The sequence below is a fragment of the Salminus brasiliensis genome, chromosome 20 (assembly GCF_030463535.1).
Source record: "Salminus brasiliensis chromosome 20, fSalBra1.hap2, whole genome shotgun sequence".
Classification (NCBI taxonomy): domain Eukaryota; kingdom Metazoa; phylum Chordata; class Actinopteri; order Characiformes; family Bryconidae; genus Salminus; species Salminus brasiliensis.
Genome location: NC_132897.1, coordinates 33,260,294 through 33,286,518, shown reverse-complemented (window position 1 = coordinate 33,286,518; position 26,225 = coordinate 33,260,294). Strand labels below are relative to the sequence as shown.

The window sequence follows — 26,225 nt, the reverse complement described above, 5'->3', positions numbered from 1 at the left end:
ATACTGTTACATCAGTGCATACTCTTAGCATTACATATATGCATACTGTTACTGTTAAATCAGTGCATACCCCGAGCATTACAATGCACATTGTTACATCCGTGCATACTGTTACTGTGGCATCAGTGCTGACCCTTAACAATTAGATCCATGCATATGGTTACTGTCAAATCAGTGTGTACTGTTACTGTAATATCAGTGCATATCTTGGCATTAGATCCATGCATATGGTTATTTATGGTACATCAGTGCATGCTCTTGCATTAGTGCAGCAGGTAGTTACTGTTAAGTCAGTGCATATATGTAACAGTAACAGTATGCACTGATGCAACAGTAATCATATGCATGCGTGTAATGCTAAGGGTATGCACTGATGTAACAGTATGCATTATATGCAATGCTAAGGGTATGTACTGCAAAATCATAACAAATGGCACGTACTACAGCACATCATGGCATGTAATATGCAGCCAATAAAAGAAAATTGTGCCGTATAATTCACTATAATTATATGTATTATGCAGTGTAATGGCGTGTAATGCGCTAGGTTTAAATGCACTAGTTTAAACAGGGGCCCGAACATTTGTATATGACTGTACATTTTGGGAGCACATGATGTAACTACTGCCAGTCTCCCTCCCTCTGTTTCGTTCTCTCTCTCTCTCTCTTCACCCTCCCTCCCTTCCTTCCTGTCTGGCTTTCCAAGGTTGTTGACTGGAGCCCAAGGGCACTAGGCTGGTTGGTGGTGGTCGAGGGGTGGGGGGCGTGGGAGTATTGAAAGAGGAAGTGGGGGCAAGAGAGATGGGCAGAGAGATAGAACCGGCTCCTGCCCGCCGTGACAGCTGCCTCTTATCTTCCCCAACAGACCTCCGCAAGAACTTTGAGCAGGACCCACAGGGGAAGGAAGTGCCAATCAAGGGGATGATCGTGCTGCACTGCCGGCCCCCAGAGGGCGTCCCCGCCGCAGAGGTAAGACCACGTCAAGCAGCCTCTTGACACAGCTCCCAGCGGGGGAGGGCGTCCGGAGAGGGCACCATGCACGTGTGTTTGTGTGTACGCTGCAGTTCAGAAGTGTAGAATCAGGGATTTTAAGGAGGAAAAACAGTTCAAATGCATACTGCATAAACTCACTGTTTAAAGGATGATGTATCCAGAGTGATAAATCATACAAATTTAATATTAGCATAATTCATATTAGTATTCTCTCTCTGCCCTTTGTGTTATGCCATCCCATACTGTTACTGTGACGCCAGACCTTTCCCTTACTGCAACATCAACTCATGCTGTTACTGTAACATCAGCTTGTCCTGATATTGTTACACCGGAAAATACTGTTGTCACGTCAGCCCATGCTGTTACTGTAACATCAGCTCATACTGTTACCGTACACATGGTTACCGCCACATGAGCGTCTACCGTTACATCAGTTTGTACTGTTACCGTAACGATCTTGTACTCTTACTGTTACATCAGCACATGCTGTTACTGTTACATCAGTGTGTACTTTTGCTTTGACATCAGGGCATACTGTTACTGTTACTTCCACTCATTCATTCAAATATTACGCGACTGATATTTTATGACAAATATTATGACAACATTTTGATTGTGTGTGTGTGTGTGTGTGTGTGTGTGTGAGAGAGAGAGAGAGAGAGAGCGAGCGAGAGAGAGCGATTCCTCTGTTTTTTCTGGCTGACTGGACTAGCGTCTCCTGCCTGTCCGCTGATAGAGGTCAGCTATCTCCAACACTGTTGACATGAGCGGACACGTCAGGCTTTTACCAGAGCTGGACACAATGGGGGTCACACACACACACACTCACACGCAGATAAAACAGACACATGTCATCTGCCTGAGCAGCCCCTGACCCCGATAAGGGGGGGTCCTTTCTTTCTCTTACTGCTATACTGCTTAAATGTTGCTTCTTTGCTCTCTGTTCTGGACGTTTCTCTGGTCAGCGCTGGTCCTCTGTGAACACTGATGACACATGGCACTCTGTACGGCCCGTACCGAATATCCCAGCTCTCCCGTAGCTCCTGTCCTGTAGTGTTCTTCTTCCTCTCTGTCTGGCTTCCCTTTCAGACGGCAGCATTGTGTGAATATCACACACCTTCTCCTGAATGAACACGGACAAATTGTCCCACAGACTCCAGCGCCGCCGCCGCCAACGGATTGCACAAAGAAATTGGCATGACCTTTAGAGAGATATAGGAGTTCTATACTGATTCACGCCGTTATGGTGGTCCCTGCTAGAGCGATTGTGCTATGCAAAGCAGCGGCCCTCGTTCACTCCGCGTTCAGGCCGTGCGGGGGAGTCCAGATTGCTCGGCGATGGCGCGGCAGCCGCGAGTCTGTTGCACCCGCTCAGAATGGCCCATTATGTTTTATGTTGCATTAAGCTTACCCTTGATTTCCAGACGGCAGCACTGCCTGGAGAAACAGCCTCGGCTCGGCTTGGCCCATCTGGGAGCCGAGGAACACTGTCGCAGATTCAAGCCTACTGAATCAAATAACCATAGGCTTGCGATGAGGCGGGATTGGCTGCTTTCTCGATTCATGCACCGTGCATGGGACCAATCGAAATTTGCTGAAATTCACTACGCCAAGTTCAGCCATGGGTCCTCCAGCCTTGAGCTGCCAACACCGAGGCTAATTCTGAGCCATGGCGTTCCCTTTTCGGTTTAAGTGGAGGTCAAGGGACGTCGATTGTTTGGTTCCAGAGGGGACTCTCGGCCACACAATGCTACCAGTGCTGGAAATGTGAAGGCTACCTATTCTTTCTTCAAGTAACCTCCATTTATTGTCCATTTATTGTAAATAAATAAATACATTAAGTAAATAAACAAACAAGGTAAAGACTGAAAGCTGAAAGCTGGGAGCTTCTTCCATGCACACTTTTCCTGAGCGGGCCGGGGGGGTGGGGGGGGGCTCAGCCACCTTCAGCCACCTCTCGACAGCTGGTAGTAAGTGTTCAGTGTGTGTGTGTGTGTGTGTGTGTGTGTGTGTGTGTGTGTGTGGAGTGGCTCTGGCAGAGAGAAAGAATTGCATTAGTGATTCCATTATGCAGCCTGTTGAAAGGATGTGCGCAGAGATCGGAGTGGCATCGCACTCGGCTGAAGAAGCCAATGCCTCTTCAATCAAAGCCTCCTTGCACTCAATCGCTCACGAGAGCCTTCTGGCCCCATTTATTAAAAATAAATAAATAAATAAATAAAACAAAAGATAATATATATATATATATATATATATATATATATATATATATATATATATATATATATATCTCAGATCACTGAATTGACACTGTAGGATCACACACTATTTATCCTAATTATCCTACAGCTGGGTGTACAGTATGGATACACAGGACAGGACACAGCTCTTCATGCATTTTTGTTGGATTATCGGACGAATACTTCTTTACCCAGATGATTGATACTGAATAGTTCTTAATATTTACTGAGAAATCTGTAGTGGACACTGATTCATGTATAATATATATACGGATTCATTCATAATATACATGGAATAATTCACAATATACACAGAATAATTCAAAGTAATACTGTATGATTTATGGATACTGTATTAATTAATGAATAGCGGATACTGAATAGTTCATTGTGGATACTGAATGATGTATAGCAGATACTGGATAGTTCATAGTGGATACTGAATGATGTATAGCAGATACTGGGTAGTTCATAGTGGATACTGAATGATGTATAGCAGATACTGGATAGTACATAGTGGATACTGAATATTTAATAGTGGATACTAAATATTTAATAGTGGATACTGAATGATGTATAGCAGATACTGGATAGTTCATAGTGGATACTGAATTATGTATAGCAGATACTGGATAGTACATAGTGGATACTGAATTATGTATAGCAGATACTGGATAGTACATAGTGGATACTGAATTATGTATAGCAGATACTGGATAAGACATAGTGGATACTGAATTATGTATAGCAGATACTGGATAGTACATAGTGGATACTGAATATTTAATAGTGGATACTGAATGATGTATAGCAGATACTGAATATTTAATAGTGGATACTAAATATTTAATAGTGGATACTGAATGATGTATAGCAGATACTGGATAGTTCATAGTGGATACTGAATTATGTATAGCAGATTCTGAATAGTACATAGTGGATACTGAATGATGTATAGCAGATACTGGATAGTTCATAGTGGATACTGAATTATGTATAGCAGATACTGGATAGTACATAGTGGATACTGAATTATGTATAGCAGATACTGGATAGTTCATAGTGGATACTGAATGATGTATAGCAGATACTGGGTAGTTCATAGTGGATACTGAATGATGTATAGCAGATACTGGATAGTACATAGTGGATACTGAATATTTAATAGTGGATACTAAATATTTAATAGTGGATACTGAATGATGTATAGCAGATACTGGATAGTTCATAGTGGATACTGAATTATGTATAGCAGATACTGGATAGTACATAGTGGATACTGAATTATGTATAGCAGATACTGGATAGTACATAGTGGATACTGAATTATGTATAGCAGATACTGGATAAGACATAGTGGATACTGAATTATGTATAGCAGATACTGGATAGTACATAGTGGATACTGAATATTTAATAGTGGATACTGAATGATGTATAGCAGATACTGAATATTTAATAGTGGATACTAAATATTTAATAGTGGATACTGAATGATGTATAGCAGATACTGGATAGTTCATAGTGGATACTGAATTATGTATAGCAGATTCTGAATAGTACATAGTGGATACTGAATGATGTATAGCAGATACTGGATAGTTCATAGTGGATACTGAATTATGTATAGCAGATACTGGATAGTACATAGTGGATACTGAATTATGTATAGCAGATACTGGATAGTACATAGTGGATACTGAATGATGTATAGCAGATACTGGATAGTACATAGTGGATACTGAATATTTAATAGTGGATACTGAATGATGTATAGCAGATACTGAATATTTAATAGTGGATACTGAATGAGGTATAGCAGATACTGAATAGTTCATAGTGGATACTGAATAGTTTATAGTGGATACTGAATGATGTATAGCAGATACTGAATAGTACATAGTGGATACTGAATGATGTATAGCAGATACAGAATAATTCATAGTGGAGACTGAATGATGTATAGCAGATACTGAATAGTACATAGTGGATACTGAATGATGTATAGCAGATTCTGAATAGTTTATAGTGGATACTGAATGATGTATAGCAGATTCTGAATAGTACATAGTGGATACTGAATGATGTATAGCAGATACTGAATAGTTTATAGTGGATACTGAATGATGTATAGCAGATTCTGAATAGTACATAGTGGATACTGAATGATGTATAGCAGATACTGGATAGTACATAGTGGATACTGAATTATGTATAGCAGATACTGGATAGTACATAGTGGATACTGAATTATGTATAGCAGATACTGGATAGTACATAGTGGATACTGAATGATGTATAGCAGATACTGGATAGTACATAGTGGATACTGAATATTTAATAGTGGATACTGAATGATGTATAGCAGATACTGAATATTTAATAGTGGATACTGAATGATGTACAGCAGATACTGAATAATTCATAGTGGATACTGAATGATGTATAGCAGATTCTGAATAGTACATAGTGGATACTGAATGATGTATAGCAGATACTGAATAGTACATAGTGGATACTGAATGATGTATAGCAGATACTGAATAGTACATAGTGGATACTGAATGATGTATAGCAAATACTGAATAGTTTATAGTGGATACTGAATGATGTATAGCAGATACTGGATAGTTCATAGTGGATACTGAATGATGTAGAGCAGATACTGGATAGTTCATAGTGGATACTAAATGAGGTATAGCAGATACTGAATAGTTCATAGTGGATACTGAATAGTTTATAGTGGATACTGAATGATGTATAGCAGATACTGAATAGTACATAGTGGATACTGAATGATGTATAGCAGATACAGAATAATTCATAGTGGAGACTGAATGATGTATAGCAGATACTGAATAGTACATAGTGGATACTGAATGATGTATAGCAGATTCTGAATAGTTTATAGTGGATACTGAATGATGTATAGCAGATTCTGAATAGTACATAGTGGATACTGAATGATGTATAGCAGATACTGGATAGTTCATAGTGGATACTGAATTATGTATCGCAGATACTGGATAGTTCATAGTGGATACTGAATGATGTATAGCAGATACTGAATAGTTTATAGTGGATACTGAATGATGTATAGCAGATACTGAATAGTACATAGTGGATACTGAATGATGTATAGCAGATACAGAATAATTCATAGTGGAGACTGAATGATGTATAGCAGATACTGAATAATTCATAGTGGAGACTGAATGATGTATAGCAGATACTGAATAGTACATAGTGGATACTGAATGATGTATCGCAGATACTGGATAGTTCATAGTGGATACTGAATGATGTAGAGCAGATACTGGATAGTTCATAGTGGATACTGAATGAGGTAAAGCAGATACTGAATAGTTCATAGTGGATACTGAATAGTTTATAGTGTATACTGAATGATGTATGGCAGATACTGAATAGTTCATAGTGAATACTGAATGATGTATCGCAGATACTGGATAGTTCATTGTGGATTCTAAATAGTTCATAGTGGATTCTGAATAGTTCATAGTGGATACTGAATGATGTAGAGCAGATACTGAATAGTTCATAGTGGATTCTGAATAGTTCATAGCGGATAATGAATGATGTATAGCAGATACTGGATAGTTCATAGTGGATACTGAATAGTTCATAGTGGATTCTGAATAGTTCATAGTGGATTCTGAATAGTTCATAGTGGATACTGAATAATGTATATTGGATACTGAATAGTTCATAGTGGATACTGGATAGTTCATAGTGGATACTGGATAGTTCATAGTGGATTCTAAATAGTTCATAGTGGATACTGAATAGTGGATAGTGGATACTGAATGATGTATAGCAAATACCGAATAGTGAATAGTGGATACTGAATAGTTCATAGTGGATACTGAATAGTTCATAGTGGATTCTGAATAGTGTATAGTGGATACTGAATAGTGTATAGTGGATACTGAATAGTTCATAGTGGATATTGAATAGTTCATAGTGGATACTGAATAGTGTATAGTGGATACTGAATAAGTCATAGTAGATACTGAGTAATATGTAGTGGATACTGAATAGTTCATAGTGGATTCTGAATAGTGTATAGTGGATACTGAATAGTGTATAGTGGATACTGAATAGTGTATAGTGGATACTGAATAGTGTATAGTGGATACTGAATAGTTCATAGTGGATATTGAATAGTTCATAGTGGATACTGAATAGTGTATAGTGGATACTGAATAAGTCATAGTAGATACTGAGTAATATGTAGTGGATAATGTACATAAACACTGAAAGATGGAATTGGAGAAGACTGGTTGGGGTGACAGTGTGTGCCGTTTCTGTATAACATGACAGCTGTGTGTGTGGGTGTGTGTGTTATTTGGGGTCTTCAGAATTACTTCGACTTTTGCTAGGTCTAGATTGTGTAGTCGAAGTGTGTGTGTGTGTTTGTGTGTGTGTGTGTGTGTGTTTAGGGACTGTGCGGTATCTCCCGTTCCCAGAAGAGCTCTGTCTGAGGTACAGCTCTTAATCGCAATAATTACTCTGAAAAGTTATTCAGCTATTCAACACTGTACTCCCACACACACACACACACACACACACACACACACACACACACACTCTCTGTGTTAATTAGCTATAGTCTCTGTCTCACACATACACACACACACACACACACATGCAAACAAACACACACACACACACACACACATATATACCCACACGCTATCACCACCTCCCTGTTCCACATGATCTAACTCTGGCTGAAGTCATTAGCATTACCGTCTTTTCTAACGAGTGATCCGATTTTCTCATGATTCCAAACCCACACGCCACACAGTCCTACTTCACCACGGATATCAGCTTGAGATTTGGTTAATTAGGTGGAAACAACGGGTTCAGCTGAACGTCGGGACTTTAGTCACTTCAAACGGTGTAAAATGCTCATTGATAAGCCGTACGTTTAGCACTGATTCGCTGTACATTGATAACAATAGACACTACGTTGTGTATTCATGTGTCTATTTACATTACAGTCCCCCTGAAATTAAAACTTTAACCTTGCTAATCAGGTCTACACATGATGATGATAATAACAATAATAATAATAATAATAATAATAATAATAAAAGTAATAATAATAATAATAATGATAGAATTTTATTTGTAAATTCTTTGCCATCCAGGTTTTTATATCAGCCAAGCAGTTAATCAAAGCAGCAGGTGGGAGTCCACCCGAAGTCCAGCAGGCTTAACTTCCTGGTGAGATTCTGTGGGATGATGGTGTTGAATGCTGAACTGAAGTCTATGAAGAGCATTCTGACATAGGTGTCCTTCTTCTCCAGGTGGGTAAGGGAGAGATGAAGGGTGGTGGTGATGGCATCGTCTGTGGAGCGGTTGGGACGATATGCAAATTGCAGGGGGTCCAATGAAGAGGGCAGTTGGGTCTTGATGTTCCTCATGACTAGCCTCTCGAAGCACTTCATGATGATGGGCGTGAGAGCAACGGGACGGTAGTCATTGAGGCAGGACACCATGGACTTCTTCGGCATGGGGACGATGGTGGTGGTCTTGAGGCACATTGGGACAGTGGAGCTGCGCAGGGAGACGTTGAAGCTGTCCGTGAGAACATCTGTCAACTGGTCTGCACACTCTCTGAGCACTCTGCCGGGGATGTTGTCTGGTCCTGCAGCTTTCCGTGGGTTGACTTTGCGCAGAGTTTTCCTCACATCCACTGCTGTCAGGCACAACACCTGCTCGTCTGGCTTGGGTGTGATTTTGCTCACCAACGTGTTGTTGTGTGCCTCAAACCGTGCATAGAAGTCGTTCAGGGCATCGGGGAGGAAGGCATCACTGTTACAGGACGGTGGCATTGTCCTGTAGTTTGTGATTGCCTGGATGCCCTGCCACATGTGCCGCGTGTCACCCGTGTCTTTGAAGTGGCTGTGGATTCTCTGGGCGTGTGTGCTTTGCCTCTCTGATGGCTCGTGACAATTTGGCTCTTGCTTTCCTCAGGGCCGCCTTGTCACCCACTCTGAAGGCCGAGTCGCGGGTCCTCAGTAGCGCATGCACCTCAGGAGTCATCCACGGCTTCTGGTTTGGGCGTGTGGTGATGGTCTTGGAGACAGTGACATCATCAATACACTTGCTGATGTAGCCAGTGACTGATGCTGTATACCCCTCCAGGTTAACAGAGTCACCTTCAATCTCCGGCGACAATGAACAGTCCGTCTGGATGTTTGGTCTGCAGATCACTGATGGCCCAATGCAGTTCCCACAGTGCCTCCTTAGCATTAGCACTAGCGCTAGGTGGTATGTACACGGCGGCTATCAGCACGGCAGAGAATTCCTGTACTAAATACTAAATACTAAATACTGTTGTCGCTAAGCCACGATTCCACAAAGACTAAAGCACAGCAGTCTGTGAACTCACGCTGGGTCGTTCCCTGGCTAACATCTTGCCGAGTGATTGGGAGGAAATATAGGGCTGTCTTATCCATCCAGAGAGATTGAGTCCAGTTATGCCTGGGACTTCTGGACATGGATGGCTGTGGCATATGGGCTTTGAGCTCATCTGTTGATATATAATAAACTTTTTATATCTGTTTATATATAACACATATCTGTTTATATATAATAAACAGTAACGGGCCAAGAACCGAGCCCTGGGGAATACCATATGAGAGGCAAGATGGGTCAGAGCTAAACCTGCCAATGGCTGCCCATCCATGACATACAACCTAAACCATGCCAACACTGTTCCAGTGGTACCGATCAAGGCTTCAAGTCACCTTGGCTAACATTTTGCCGAGTGATTCAATCTCTAAAAGCTCCCTCACAGGAACTTATTACACCAGATGATTATCAGTACGCTTCCGCTTGCAGCTTCATTACACGGCAAACCCAGTCAGCGTAGCTCCAAGCACCTGGAAACCTCCCTGTGAGGTGAATCTTTGAGCCCATCCTGTAATCAGGAGGTCAGAGGCGCTAATGAAATCAGCAGACCCTTGCAGGGCCAGCCCCTCCCTTACCCCCAACACCCCCCCCCCCCTCTGCTGCTATGAGCTCTAATTGAAACAAATGTGCCAATTAGACCATTCATTCCTCACCCCCCAACACACACTTCCTGCAGCTAATCTGTATCTGTCCCCTTCCCCCTTCCTCCACCACCCCCCCCTCTCTCTCTCTCTCTCTCTCGCGCTCTCTCTCGCTCTTTCGTTCCTTCACTTTCTCTCCTTTCTCTTCTCAAACCCCCCCCCCTTTCTCTCTCTGGGCTCTGGAGTAATGATAGAGGGAAGTACTGAGGGAGGAAGGATGGGGGAGATTGAGAAGAGAAAGGAGAGTGGGCAGAAAGAGAGAGAGAGAGGAACAGGGAGAGTAGATGGAGAAAGAGGGAGAGAGCGAGAGCATGAGTAGAGGGAAGGATGGAGAAAATTTGAGAGAGAGAGAGAGAGAGAGAAAGCATGTGAGTAGAGAGCAGAGGGAGAGAGAGAGAGGGAAAGAGGGCACCTCCAGCATGTAGAAGAGTGAGAGAGGCTCGTCCCGGTGAGGCTCGCCTTCGCTCTGTGTTAATTGCCTCTTTCAGCTCCCAAATTTCCCAGAAGGACCGGCGGTAAACACACAAAAGAGAACGCGCGGCGCTGGCACTCCGTTCAGCCCTGGGACCGACTTCAGTCACCAGCAGCCGCAGCCCTCACTTTAAAATTTCACTTTCATTAATTAGTCCTCAGACCGGAGCCAGCGGCCCTCTGATCTCTCCTCGGCTTCCCTCCGCTCCCGGCACGTCTCAACACAGCCTGAATTCACAAGCAAGGAAGTGATGTCACCGCCGTCACAGACAGTTCACGCCCTACCTGTCACAGTTCTCCCCTCGGCCTGTTACAATGAACTCAATCCACTGGGCTAGTCCAACACTGAGTGCTAGCGACACTCAGGAACTCATCAGCATGGCTTGTGGATAACGCCATGGTAGCGAGGCTGGGCTAGTGATGCTAAGGCTGGGATAGCAGACCCAACCAACCAACCAATCGGACAGCTCACTGAAACGAGAGATTACTCATTAAAACCGGCGTTTTGGTCCCCCCTCCCCCTAAACGTGCTAATTTTGCTAAGAATGAATGGAGGCTAGTTGGGTCGTTAGTCAGTGCCGTGCAAGCGTAATCATGCTGGGCTCATTAGCTGCTAATTCATTCTCCTACACGTCAGCGTTTCTGCCTCTGTGTCTGGGTCTAAATGGGCGTCTGAAAGGGGCCGTGGATGTGTGACGGGGCTGAGCGGGCGGAGCCGGGGCACGGATTGAATGAAGCATAAACGGCATGCGGTTAAAATGCCGAGCGCTATCGGAAGCGCTAAGGCGAGGCTGAAAGAGCCCGCCACAGCTGACGAGCTCTCCTCCCGCAGCAGGAGGGAAGATGGAGAATTGCAATTGTTAGCTCGTAGCTCGCGACCTTGCTGTATGCCTGTGTGTGTGTGTGTGTCTATATTTATTTTTCCATTAGTTCTGGGTAAACCAGAGTCACATGTTTGAGATGGCTTCTCAGCCTCAACAGGATTAGAGCAGTTTGTAAAGGCAAACACGCAGTTGTGTAATTCTGCAGCTCCTCGTTTGCAGCCAGGAGGAGGCTGTGACTGACTGCTTTCTGGGTGCCGATTAACCTGTAAGAGCAGCTATTTCTGCCCTGTAATCTGCTCTTCTCCTTTAATGGGGCGATGGCTCAGCTCAGCTCTGGAGTTGAATGGCTGTTATTTGAGTTGCTGACTGTCATTAAGTCCATTCTGAAAAGGAATGCGCTGTTTTAGTCATAGATTCGGTCTTCTGACGACTGAATGGACCAGATCCCTAATAACACAGTTCAGGATGTGGTAACACATTTGTCCATTATTAAACCAGCGCAGTTTACTGCCTCTGTGCACCATCACCGAGTCATTTCCCACACCGCCACGTCACGCTATCCACCTGAATGATTCGGAGGGATCTGAACGAGATTTCATTGTGCATTCTGTGATGTTTTCAAACATGTTTGGTCACACAGGCCAGCCTTCATGCACCCTTGATAACCTGTAAATCAAAAAACATGGTATTTTCAAAATGTGGAGGTCAGTGGAGGTCGACGTAAAGAGATTTTACCACGAGTCTTGTCAGTGGCTCGAAGCTCATTACAGCAATCCAGGAACCATCTTTTACAGCGACTCCTTCAGTAAAACACAATTGAAGGCGCTCCCTGATCATTATTAGAGGAACCTGTTCGTTGCAGGAGTGGTGATCACGATAACCTCTACCCAGATGGTCAGCCAGGTCATTATAGATACTGTGCCCCGAAAAATGAGCCCCCAGAAAGACATTTCTGTACAGTAACCTGCATTCTGGGGCATTTCTATTGGTCCATTCATTGTGAAATTGGTGGTTCCTGGATGACCGTAATGAGCTTCAAGACGCTGACCAGACTGTGGAGAAGTTCATTACTGTAAATGAATTTGTTCTCGCTCTCTCTATCTCGCTCTCTCTATCTCGCTCTCTCTATCTCGCTATCAGGTCGAGTGGTTAAAGAACGAAGAACTGGTGAGCTCACTTGGCGACGACAACATCGACACCCGCGCCGACCACAACCTAATCATCAACGAAGCCCGGCTGTCCGACTCGGCCAACTACACCTGTCTGGCCAGCAACATCGTGGCCAAGAGACGCAGCGCCACGGCAACCGTGGTCGTTTTCGGTAAGATAAAAAAAACAAACAAACAAAAAAACACTTTAATGCCCTGGACAAAAGTATTGGGACACCTGCTTTTTATCCAGAGTTTATCCTGCTTTGGTTGGACCTACTGTCCAGGGAAGAAGGCTTTCTGCTAGATTTTGGAGGAGTGATGCTGTGAGGATTTGATTGCATTCAGCGACAAGGGCATTAGGTAGTGAGGTCATGATGTTCGTAGGATCGCCACCACACCTAATTCATCCCCAAGTCATCCAAAAAAAAAAAAAAGTATTGGATGGAGCACCGTTAATCATCCCAGAGAGATCCACAGCTCAATGCTGGGGGGCTTTATACCCCCTCTAGCCCAAGTCTGGCATGGTGCCAGTAGATTCATGTTTGTCTGCTCCTGATAGAAACCTCAGATCTCTTGAAAATGTGCTTCAGTAGCGCTGTTGTTAGATACCGAATTAAAGCCATGGGCAATTTAACATTATGCTAACTGCCCTCAACTGCCTGTCAAGTCTGATATTCCCGGTGGACGGTCCGACCTTCCGAGCGTGTTTTTTCGCTCAGTATTACAATGGCAGAGCTTGTGGAGGACCAATTGTTTATGATCTGCTCTGTGAAAGCTCCATAATCTTAATCATTAATGCTATTACCCAGAGACTCAATTACAGTGTAGCATTAAAAATCAATATGTCTTTATAAGCGGGGAGGTGTAAGCTCCTCCGTCTTAATCCCGTTTAAACAAGCACCGCTTATTAATAATTCATGCTGCGCGGTCCTTCAACTGCGGCGTCTCCACCGTCCCATCTTTCATTGCGTTCAGAAGGACGCGGGCTGCATAAGACGCGCACCGGGGTTCCTCGTGGAGCTCCGGCTTTTATCAAAGCCCGGCCAGGAGAAAGAGACCTTCCAGTGGCGCTTTTCTGGACTTCTGAGGTCTTTGTGTTCTTCAGAGGAACAAACCGAGCAGCACATCACCTGCAGCTTCCTCCACTTTCTCCACTTTTCCCTTCGTTTGCTTCCTCTGATGCTTCATCTCGTTTTGTCTCGGGTTCTCTCAAGGCCAAAAGTGTCTGAGGACCCCTGCTCTGATCTGGAGTTTCTTCAAACAAGAGGAGATATCTGGGAAGGAGATGTGGGACGATTGACTATATACATGCCAGTACCCTCAGCATTGGCTGCTGATTGACTTAAGGCTCATGGCAGCTTCTCCACAGAATCCCATTGGGTCGAACACTAAAGTTCAGTAATAAGGAAAGTTTTTGGACATGTTGTCTAAGAACCCTTATGAAGCCTTATTAACTCTGTCACTCTGTCTTTCTCTCTCTCTCTCTTTCCAGTGAATGGAGGGTGGTCTCTGTGGACCGACTGGTCTCCTTGCAGCGTGGACTGTGGTCGAGGGGTGCAGAAGCGCTCTCGGACCTGCACTAACCCGGCTCCGCTGAACGGCGGGGCGTTCTGCGAGGGGATGTCTGTGCAGAAGAGCACCTGCAACGCCCTCTGTCCAGGTCAGTGCTGGGCAGTCAGTAAGCCAAGACGTGGTGATCTGTGACACGATTGGTCCCAAATCGTGCTCATTTGTCCATGTTTACTTCGCCTTGAGTTCGCCTTTTTTTGACCAGCAGCTGCCTTTAATACTCCGCTTTGGCTGCAGCTGCTCAGATAAGGGGCGGTATACTTGTTAGCAGGCGGTTGTAAAGGAAGAAGCCGAAGCAAATCCGATTGCTGTGTTGAATAATTTGTTTTCTCTCTAAAGCAGCTGCCCAAAAACTGACAGGGTTGTCATATTTGTGGGTTGGTAGACGCTTACATGAATGTACGTGAATTACGCTTGAAAAAGTGAGTTATGATGTACCTTCTTTTTGAAAATAGCTAAATAATAATACATTAGTAAATAAAGGTTTTGAAAGTCCCAATACTTTTGTCCAAATTGTGTATATTGCCAATATTACAGAACAGTTTTAACAGTCAGGATTCACTTTGCAGCTGTGGTCAGTAAACCGTTTAGATTAGATGACATTAGATTAGATTTATACTTTTATTGATCCCAGAAAGAAAATTGTTTCGCTGCAGCCGTGTACACGAGGCACATCAAATTACTCTCACCAACATAAATGCTGGAGAATAATTAGTTGTGGTACAGTACAACTGAATTTCCATAATAAGAGACCAGTTATATACAATTATATATATATACTGCTTACAGTAACAGGCCATGTACAGTGGTTGTTAGCAGCGTGAGCCTTGCATCTCTTGATACCAGATCTGTCTTGGCATTGGGTCTTGATTTTAGACTATTTCCATAAGTACCCAGCTATTTGGGAGTATATGCCTTAAGCAGTTTCTTTTCCAGTGCTTTCTAAATAATAATACATAAAGATCATCACACACTTACCTCAAACTCTGTCTGAAAGACTGTTATCTGTAAAAACATTGTCCCATTTTTCTAGAGAAATTATACTGCTCCTTTTCTGAGAAGCTCCAGCCAGTATCTTTGCAAAATCAGGGTAGCAAAGGTCCAAAAAGATGAACTCAAGGTGAAGTAAATGTTCGCTTCATCTGCTTTTTCAGTTATAACAGCTGAGCTTTATTTAGACGTTTGCCATTGTACAACCATACATAGCTCCCTACACAACCCGTGAAGCTTCAAGATCGCACAGGCCATATGCAGAATTAAAGGCAGGAGTCAAATTAAAGGCATAGTTCACCCTCACGCAGGAGCCAATACAAGCTAATATAGCTGGTTAGCATGTAATAAGCAGATGCTGAGCCACAACCCCGAGGAAAGAAGCGATATTGCCTGACCGCGTCACACCCGCAAATGAGTCTGTAGAAGGTCCCTCCGAGTGGACCCAGCTAACTAGGCAGGAGTTTCCAGCCGGCCGCAGACCTGGCGGTGACCCACGTCTCCGCTTTCTTTTAATAATCACCTCACTCTCCGCCGCCGAGCAGCACTGCGAGGCAATAACCTGCTGATTTAATTGCTCTGACTCGCGCCGAGGAAGCGTCTCGAACTCATATTTATATACCAAGCTCTTCATCTGGCTGCATCTCGCGTCGCCTGTTTGAATTATTAACCATTAGAAAGCAGCGCTAATTTCTAAACGAGGCAAAGCCTCTCTTTCGGAGTGTGTTATTTCATTGACGGCTTTTGGAATTAAGCAATTTAACCTGGGGCTCGGTTCTTCTTTTTTTTGAAGTTAAAAGATTGCAGTGATTATAGTTTTTATTTTATTTCTTTTTTTATTTTTTCTCCCCCGCTAATGAAAGAGACACTTTGCTATTGTTTTTGCAGACTTTAGATAAGAGCCGAGTCTTTTTTTTGCTGGTTTGTTCACTTTTTCAAAATGGCCTCAGACAACAATGGCAGTGATTTGATTGTTGACGCTGCTGGCATTCATTAGCTCCCCTCTGTTGCGTCCAGAAAACATTTAGCAGCGGTTTCATCAAACATTTCGGCGTTTTCCTTAGACATGGATGAAATATTAATTGCCTGCAACGCGAGGCTCGCTACAAACAGGTTTATTTTGCCTCCTGTTGGCTCCTTTCTTCTGAGGAGCTAAGCAGACACTTGGGACACTGAAACCTGGTGTCTTAGATTGAACGTTCACTTTTTAGCAAGCCAGTGAAAGCAGGCTCACTTGCTAATTTGCGTAAGTAACGTTTTAATAAATAATAAAAAATGTCATAAAACTTCACAAGAGCTGCTTGAAAAATCTTGGCTGTTTTGACTAAAATTTGAGCTGAAAATCAAAGCCTTTACATTTACTTCACCTTGAGTTCATCTTTTTTTTTGTTTTGTTTTTTTGACCAGCAGTCGCCTGCACTCACATCTTGTGTAGTACCTGTAGAGATGTATGAGGCTCACTGTAAACATTATTATTATTATTATTATTATTATTTTCTGAGCAGCTAAGCAACGCCTGTTTCACTACAACGCCAAAATTGCACAAACCTCTGAATAAAGCTCCGAACATCCGAGCACATGCTGTCTGAATGCAGCTTCACAGTCGCTGCTTGTAAAAACTTGGCTGGACTTGCTGAGATTTGAGCTACAAATGAAAGCAGATGAAGAAAATGATAGGTTGTGCTTCATTTAACCACCAGAAGAGAAGGCCGAGCAGGTGAACAGAACGCTAGTGGGCTAACAGGCAGCCAGCCAGCCCTCAAGTGAAGGATGTCTTGCTAGCATAGCTGTAAGAAACGTCTAATGCTTGCTGGGTGTTAGCATGGTGCTAGCAGTTTTTCTTCTCCACATACACACTCAGTGTAAACAACATGAGCTCTATTCATTTACAGTATAAGGCCAAACTTACATTGCAGAGATTTTAGCATTTAGGATTCCTCAGTCCCGTTAGCTAGGCGCGCTCATACGGCACGTGTTCCTAGCACCTGAAACCTGCCGCCGCATTAGCCGTAACACATAAACATAATTTGCATTTAGATGAGCAGGGAAGGAGCCTCGAACAGCCATGAAGAGCTTTAAGAATCCACAATACAATAACCACGAAATTGTTTCCTCCAGGGCCCTCCTATAAGTGATGTTTCTTGGCAGCGAGTGGGTCACGGAGACGTCTTGCAGGCATGTGGTGCCGTCGAATTGGCTAATCTAGGCATGATGCTCCCCGATGAAATGATATGGATGATGGATGAAGATTAATTCGTTTAGAAATCACGCCGGGGTTCGATTCCTCATTCGGAGGGGAGGCTCTGGCAGGAAAGATAAGGGCTGCGTTAGTTCTGCTGTTTTGGACCGAACCCTAGAGCAACAGGTGTTGAGCTGGGCAATAGCAGCATATTTAGATTACTTTTTTTTTTTTTTTTTTTTTTAGGTCAACCAGCAGCACGCCAGCAAAAACTAGCATTCGCTACATGTCCAAATGTTTGTGGACACCTCTTTCAATGAATGCTTTCAGCTGCTGTAACTCCTTGACACAGGGTTGTCCAGCCTGTAGAGAAATTCTGCCAGCAGAATAAGCTGTGGAGCAGTTCAACTGGAATGATGGGTCCATGGTAGCCGCATGCAATCAAATCCTCACAGCAGTGCTCCTCCAAAATCTAGTAGAAAGCCTACTCTGCACCGTGAGCAGGTGTCCCAATACTTTTGTCCATATAGCGTAGGTGCGAAGCAGCTCCAAACGAGTGTTTATCGGTCTTAGCGAGCCTTGGCCTTGGTTCGGTGTCTGAAGTTTGGTGCTTAGCTAATGTGGCTAACAAGTTAGCATGGCACTAACATCCTACCTAACTCATCAGACTCTCACCTCACTTGTTTTAATCGCTCTGCAGTGGACGGCGGCTGGGAGGAGTGGAGCGAGTGGACGCTGTGCAGCGCTCAGTGCGAGAGGCAGCGATGGAGGGAGTGCAACGCCCCGGCACCCCGCAACCGGGGCAAGATGTGCGAGGGCGAGAGTCATGCTATGGAGAACTGCACCGGCGGCGTGTGCACACAGAGTAAGACTGCTCTAAATAGCACGGTCTGATCCGTCACCACTAGGCCTGGGCGATGTTTCAATGACGATTGACCGGTGATCCAGTGATGATGCCACAAAGGCTACAGTAGAAGGTCCTTGAGGAGCTTTTCAGAATCAGAATCAGAATCAGAATCTCTTTATTTCACCAAGTATGTTACCCATACAAGGAATTTGTCTTGGTGAGAGCAACACGTATGACAAGTAACAAAGAAACACAGAACACAGTCTTAAACTAAAGGAAAATTACACTAAACAATAAATAGGGTAGGGGATAAATTAAAAAAAAGTAGAAAGTACTAAAGGTAATAAAGGTAATAAAGAGCTGAAAGAACTGAAAGATGTATTTACAGAAAAAATTTTGCCGGTTCTTCACTTTGTAATTGGGGTGGAACCTCTTAACCTTTCTTGAAGGCTCCTCAAAGCACCTTCCCAAGCAGGTTCCTCCACAGTTTCAATCTGAAGAACCTCCAAAAGTTCTTCAAGCTTTCTTTTAACAGCGTAGTTTAGAGGGGAACTCCCAACTTTTCAAAAGTTCTCCACAATTCAGTGGTTGTTTAGAGTGGAGGTTTGCTGGTTAATGGACCCAAGTGTCTGTCAGCATGACTAACAACATAAATATAGACCGTTTATTTACTATGAAACCCATCCAGGTACGGTTAAATAATTCTATGTCTTCTGTGGGGACTATTTTGCCCTGAATGTATCCCTCCACCATATTAAATGTATTTTTACAAATTTTAGCTATTTAGCTTCAGAACACTGTCTCGGTCATTTCCTTAGATATCGCCCAGGCCTTATTCATCATAGTTATTATTACACTACGCTCATTCATGTTTACCTTTTACCATAATTTAATGTTCGTATCAGCCTCCTCATTGGCTTCTTCCTCCCCATCATCATCATCATCATCATCATCATCCTTATCATCATATCATCCCATCAGCCAATCACAGTGCAGCTAATGCCTGACCCACACTACAGGAGTTTTAAAACCCTAACCGATGTTGACAAACGTCCAACCGGCGGCTCTCGCGAACTGTTACACCCCTGCAAACTGGATGTAATCCAACATGGCGGCTGGCGTCTCAGCGTCCACCCAACATTACAGGAGGCGTAAATACTAACGTTTTTTTATTATATTATTTGATTCAGGATCAGGGAGGACTAAAGATTGGATTATAGACACCACACAGTTCAGGCTAGTCTGGGAAGATCATCATTTTTGCGGTTGTCGCCTGGAAATCGCCTGGATTATCCCGTATTTTGGGCCAAACGCCTCTACCAAGAGCCAGGGGAGGGTTATGAGCTGCAGCGCTTGAATCAGAATTCTCGAAATAGCGCAGTGTTTGCAAAAGTATCCAGACGCTGCTTTTGATAAGCGAGTTCTGTGCACCCATTACTGACACAGGCCTGTAGTTGCACCATAGGAACGCATTGCCAATACAATAGGATGCTCTGGAGAAGCCACACAGTGAGTCTAAAGTCGCCATGCTCAGTGGCATCCCATAAATGGAGAGGTATGAAACCTAAAGGTGGAGCTCTAGCCACCTTTGAGTGGCTGAACGCCATCAAATCCTCACAGCAACATGTTCCAAAATTGAGTCTAAAGCCTTTGCAGCAGCTAATGGAAAGCAAGCCCCCTGTTATTACCCAGATTGGATTCAGGAGCAGGTGTCTGCAAACTTTTGGACACGTCCGCAGTTCAGCACAAAGGAAAGGAAAGACTGGCGCTCGTTTCCCCCTGACTGTGCTGCACTCGGGCTCTCTCTCTCTCTCTCTCTCTCTCTCTCTCTCTCTCTCTCTCCTCCCCGCTCTCCAGCTACTCCGCAGGGGGCCATGCTGAGAACTTCTTCTTCTTCTCCGGTGCTCCCCTCCTTCTGCGGGTGAAGGGGGGGGACAAGAACCAAAGCGGAAGCGTAGCCCGAGCGCCTAGATGCCATCTGTCAGCGCGTCCCCGTGGTAATGATGCTATGCATCATTATCTCCAGCTGATGTTGGCATAGCCAGCAGTTGGACTCCACCACATGATCGGAATCACAGAGTGCTTTAGTTAACTGATACGGGGCTGCTCTCTAATTCTCTCTCTCTCTCTCTCTCTCTCTCTCTCTCTCTCTCTCTCTCTCTCTGTCCCTCTTCCTCTATCTCTCTCCGCAGATGGGAAGATGCTGCATGATGTTAAGCCTCAGAGTGAGTCTCTTTCCTCATATTTCATGTGTATAATCCATTTCCAGAATCAGCCAAAGCAGCACTGCTGATATCGTCTGGAAGGCCATAACATTAAGACCGCCATAACATTAAGACCATCTGCCCGATATATGGTGCTGATGTAGGTCCCTTTCAAAACACAACAGCATGGCATGGACCCCACAGGACCTAGCATCAGTGAGCCTTGGGCACCCATTAGCAGGTTCGGCAGTTCACCGCTGCTTGTACTTCCTTGGCTGACCACTGCATACCAGTGGAGGGGCATTGCTGTGAGGGTTGGATTGCTTTCAGCAGCTAGAGTGTGTGGTCAGTTAGTGAGGTCAGTTAGTGATGTTGGACGACCACCACCCCAGCTCATCATTCATCCCCCAGCTCATCCAAGAAGCATTGGATGGTGCAGCAGTTCCACCGCTCCACAGCTCATGTCTAGGCTTTAGGCAGCATGGTGCCTATAGGTGCGTGGTCATCTGCTCCAGAGAGTCCTAAGTAGCTGAATGCATTAATTTAAAGAAGTATATGGACACGTATGAAACTTTTACTGGTGTTTACAAACTGCTGCGAGGGCTTTCTGAGGAAAGCGTTTTTCATCCAAATTAAAGGGGAAGTCCTACCATATTTCAGAACACGTCTGCAGGGTTCACTGGCCGAGATGTGAGCAAAGTCGTTCAGATTAGGGTCGGTCTGGAGCGTTTTATCATAGAGAAACATACCGACTCGTATTTCTTTACATGCCGATGATAGGAGCCCGAAAGCAAAAGCGCGGCGGCGGCTTATCTTCCTCCAAACTGTTTGATAAATCCTGCCTTCATCCGCTCTGATATACACGGGGCTACCTGCGCGAAGGTCTGTTTACCTCAGGTGTCACTCTTCCAGAAGAAAGCCTGCCGCGCCGAAGATTAGGATAATTGAGTATCTCTGCTAAGCATCTGCAGCCACATCTGTCAAATATGACGTTTGATTAATCTAGCGGAACGGGAGATCCGTACGGTCGACGGATGAATACCTGTAGCTTTTTTGATTTCCCTTTTTTATTTTTTTCAGAGCACTGTACCCATCAGTTCGTTTCATGCATCCATCAATCACATTTTGTTTATCAGAACACCTGCCAGTCACCAGAAACAGCAGTATTGGCAGCATTTCCCATAATCCCCATCACTCCATTCACCCATCCGCCATCCGGGATGTGGGATCCGGCACCGCTCGGATTTCAGATTAGCCAGGATGAGTGATGGGACACGGCGTGCGAGCGCGCGCTATATTTAGACGAGCTAATGGGGTGCAATTACCGCACATTAGCTCACTTAAGCAACCGTAGCATGTCTTTATATCCTCCCCTGTGTTTCGCGCCAACCCCGCAAATCACCTCTCGGCACATTCTGAAACACGGCGCCGGCAACAGGTGGGGCAGCAGGGTGGGCCGTAATGCCTAAACAGGACTCAGTAAACCCTTAAACCGCCAAACAGCTGTCGAGTGACCACCCCGAGCCCCACTCGCGCTCTTAATCTCCGTGTCCGGCCAGTGCTGCATTAGCACTTCAGGAGCCTTAAAATACAGTTCAGGAACGGTTAGCCAGTCTCGCCCTCCCGGCTTGAGCGACGCCCTTTCTCGTCCTCTGGCAAAGTCCTGGCGCCGCGGAGGTCGGTCGATCGGTCGGCCGGGCAGGCGGGCGGCAGACCGCGGGGCAGCTGAACAGATGTAGCTTGGCGTGTGGCGCTGGCACGCCGCTGCGCCTCTGATTAAAGTTGTGAGAATCCTGGAATTCGAGGCTCCCGAAACGGAGGCACGCGCCAAGCGTGTCTTCATACGCTGCTAAACACGTGCATATTGCACCTGTTCAGCTTGCACAGGTGTCTGAGGGATTTGCCAGCCTAACCGTAAGCACCTGAAAGCCACGGCCATCTTTCAGCTGAAGTAAATCAATGGTGACCCCTGTTTGGGAGCATTTGCCTTGGCCTTTAGGTGCGCTGTACCCTTTAGCATCTTGATCACTCAGATCTGCTTTAAACTCATTTAAAATCGTCGAATTAAAAATCGAACAAATTTCTGAATGCCTTGGCATTTGTTTGCATAGCTTAGGTCAACTTAAAGGGGCAGTTTGGTGAAACCTCAAAGTAGCATGACTGAGCACTGCCCCAGATGCAGTCAATCAGCCAAGACATGTTTGCTCTGTGATGTGTGCTTCTTTACTCTACAACAGGAGATGCTAGGCTAACGTTGCTAACAAACACTGGACTTGGACTGTCACCAGTCTCCTCATAGGTATGACTTGCTTTAGCCTGTAGACTACTTGTACCCCAGCACTGTATGTCATATCACTCCACAGGCAGCGTTGTACTGCAAGTTAGCACTGCCAAGAAGTTAGCATATAGTTAGCATACATGGAAAATCAAAGCCATGACCGATCTTGATCTTGACGACCCCCCCCCCCCCCATCACATCTAATACACCCTGCCAACTGCCACCCGAAGAGAGCAAGGCCAGTTGTGCTCCCTCAGGCTCCGGCTGCTGATGGCAGGCAGCATTCCTTGGCATTCGAACCTTTCGATCCTCATGTCATTTTCATTCTCGGTTGATTATCTTACTTGTCTGACCAGGGCAAAATAGCAACCTGCTGCTGACCGTCCGTGTGTGTGTGTGGTTGTGCTGCTCGGCAGGTATGGAGGGATCCAACGACGTGGCGCTGTACTCTGGCCTGGCTGCAGGGGTCATCGCCGTAGCGGTCCTCATCATATCCGTGACGCTGTACCGCAGGAGCCAGAGCGAGTACGGAGTGGACGTCATCGACTCGTCCGCGCTCGCTGGTGGCTTCCAGTCCTTTAACTTCAAAACGGCCAGGCAAGGTGAGAGCAGACAGTCCAGGTTACCATCAACTTTTATTAACCGGTTGGAGCTGACAGAAAGGCTACTGTAGCTCAGATCGTTACGTCCAACTTTGAGGAGGTTCCTCAGCTGTCAGCCCAGTCCAGACATAGCAGACATGCTGACACCACTGTCTCGCTGCCTTTGATATGTTTGGCCTTTCTGACATCGCTGCCTCGATCAGGCCTTCACAAACGCTCCTGGCGGCCCACCTAAGCCCACCTCAGCTCAGCCCAGTCCTCACATTTCTCACTCAGACTCATCGGGGGGTTACAAAAACACCCTCAGCCTTAAACGCCCTGGCAGATAAATGTGGGACGTGTCCTGAGCTGAACATGAATCACATTCTTTTTATGAACTCGACCATATTTCTCGCTACGCTGGGTGGGTTTGTAGTGCAGATTTCGATAACACAGGGTCCGGGGAGCCCGAGTCTGGTGTCTGAACAGATCAGTCCCACCTGCCGGCCACAGTGAGTTGCAGTGAGGTCCCCTTCAGGGCTGTCATGGATTACAGGAGCTGTCCTCGGAGAGTACTCTGCAGAAGAATTGGGGTTGTTAAGTACGAAAATGTAATGTTTGTCTTGATGAGTCATTGTTTTTACTTATTTACTTAGTTTCTGGAGATTAATCGCATTACTGGGTGGAGTTAATCGTGATTAATTGCATTCTTTTTGTCTAGTCAATTGTAGTTAAACACTTTATCTTGTCAAGTGTATGGTTTTCAGAAATTGCGCTATTTTGCATAGTTAATCACAATAAATCACGGTAATTTGGTGTGATTAATTGCATCTGTTCTGTTAACAGTTTTTAAATTAAAAGTAAAAATGACTCGTTATGGCTGCATGAGCAGGAAAAAAAAATGTTTTTTTCAAAATTTACTTTACTTTTGTTTACTTTCTGTAACATAAATTATTATTTGCGTTATTTTGATAAGGTAATTGCATTATTTTGCTCGGTTAATCAAGATTAATCACATTATTTAACTTTTTCTGTGAATATTTACATTATTATTTTGCTTAGTTAATCACGATTATTTACTTTTTTTGCTTTGTTCATAATTAATTCATTATTTTGCTTAGTTAATCAAGATTTATCGCATAGTTTAGCTTTTTTTATGAATATTTACAGTATTTTGCTTAATTAATCACGATTATTTACTTTTTTTGCTTTGTTCTTGATTAACTAAGCAAAATGATGAATTAATCAAGATTAATCACCTAGTTTAGCTTTTTAATGAATATTTAATTTTTTTTGCTTCGTTCATGATTAAACCATTAGCTTGCTTGGTTAATCATGATTAATCACATTATTTTGCTTTTTCGATAAATATTCAAATTTATTAGTTTTGCTTAGTTAATCACAATTAATTACATTATTTTTGCTTTGTTCAGGATTAATCTGGTTTTTTTTTGCTTATTTAATCACGATTATTTACTTTTGTTCATGATTAATTCATTATTTTGTTTAGTTATTCAAGATTAAACACATTGTTTAGCTTTTTAGTCAATATTTACATTTTTTTGCTTCGTTCATAAAAAAACAATATTTTGCTTAGTTAATCAAGATTTTTCTTAATCACAGTTAATCAAATTATTTTAAATTAATCTAGATTATTCACGTTATTTTGTGCAGTCACGATTTATTGCATTTGTCTTGGCTCAGGTTTGACTCTGAAGATTTTGTTGAATTTTAAAGCAGTGCATTGTGGTTATGGTTATATAAGTGCTCAAATTTAACTAATTAATGTATAGATATTTTAAATAGTATAAATACATAAACCTAAACATGTGAATGTGGATTTAGCCCCATACTCTCGTTCATTTGCTTTGCATGGGTGCTTGAGGGGAACTGGAGCTCCACTGGTTGGTTTGATTTTGACTGGTTGATTTATTCGCAGGTCTCCCGCGAGCTGAAAGTATCACTGGAACGTTTTACATGCAGGTTTCCCACCTGTTTCAGAGGTCCTTCAGTTGAACTATGCATTTGAACAGCTTCCTAAAAGATGGTTCAAAGGGTCAAAGTAGCATTCCTCACCGGCCTATTGCCCAGGTCAAGGTGGTTGGAGGGGGTAAGGCCTTCGCCCAATGGTGGCAGCAGTGATCAAGACGCATGCCCTATTGGATGAATCCAGTTAATGGCTTTTGAACCACCATCATTTCTGCCCATTGAGCCACTTCCATACCTATTAGGCCACTGCCATTCCCACTTATTGAATAGTGTCCTTCTAGCCTGTTGGGTCGCTGTCATCACCGCTTGTTGGATCACTTTCATTTCCACCTGTCGTCCCACGTATTGGATCAGTGTTGTTACCACTTACCAGACCACTGTCATTCCAACCAATTGGACCAGTTTCATTACCACCTATTGGACCGCGGTCTTTCCTGTTGATTGGATTGCCATCTGGTGCATCATGCTCATTCTTGTGAATTTCCCCACTGCGGGACTAATAAAGGATTATCTTATCTTATCTTGAATATTTGACCACTTTTGTTACGGTCTACCTCACCACTGTCATTCGCTTGTATTGAACCAGTGTTATTACCGCCAATTGGATTTCCCCTTGGTACGCTTCTACAACCGTTCAACCCTCACCTGATAGAAAGTGGTTGTTCTGTTGAGCTTATGCCATGGAAAGTGTGTGAGAGTGGACAGTGCGGCATCTGTGGAGGATGTGTAAGGCTGTACGATGATGTTCTTTGAAAGTCGCACTTGTTGTGTTGATCTGTTTATGCTGCTATCTGTAGGCTAGATGTGAACTCAAGGCGAAGTAA

The 26,225-nt window shown here is 44.0% G+C and overlaps 1 protein-coding gene across 5 annotated transcripts in view; it reads left to right on the top strand.

The window, feature by feature from the left end:
• unc5db (unc-5 netrin receptor Db) overlaps positions 1-26,225 on the top strand; it is a 169,944-nt gene that overhangs the window by 101,082 nt on the left and 42,637 nt on the right. For 3 of the 5 annotated variants that reach the window (XM_072665228.1, XM_072665226.1, XM_072665224.1), the window contains exons 4-9: positions 866-969; positions 12,754-12,934; positions 14,257-14,424; positions 18,203-18,367; positions 20,542-20,574; positions 23,248-23,433. In XM_072665228.1, the coding sequence (XP_072521329.1) occupies positions 866-969; positions 12,754-12,934; positions 14,257-14,424; positions 18,203-18,367; positions 20,542-20,574; positions 23,248-23,433 (837 nt within the window). The remainder of the gene's footprint in view (positions 1-865; positions 970-12,753; positions 12,935-14,256; positions 14,425-18,202; positions 18,368-20,541; positions 20,575-23,247; positions 23,434-26,225) is intronic. The other 2 variants (XM_072665227.1, XM_072665225.1) reach the window with 1 other exon arrangement.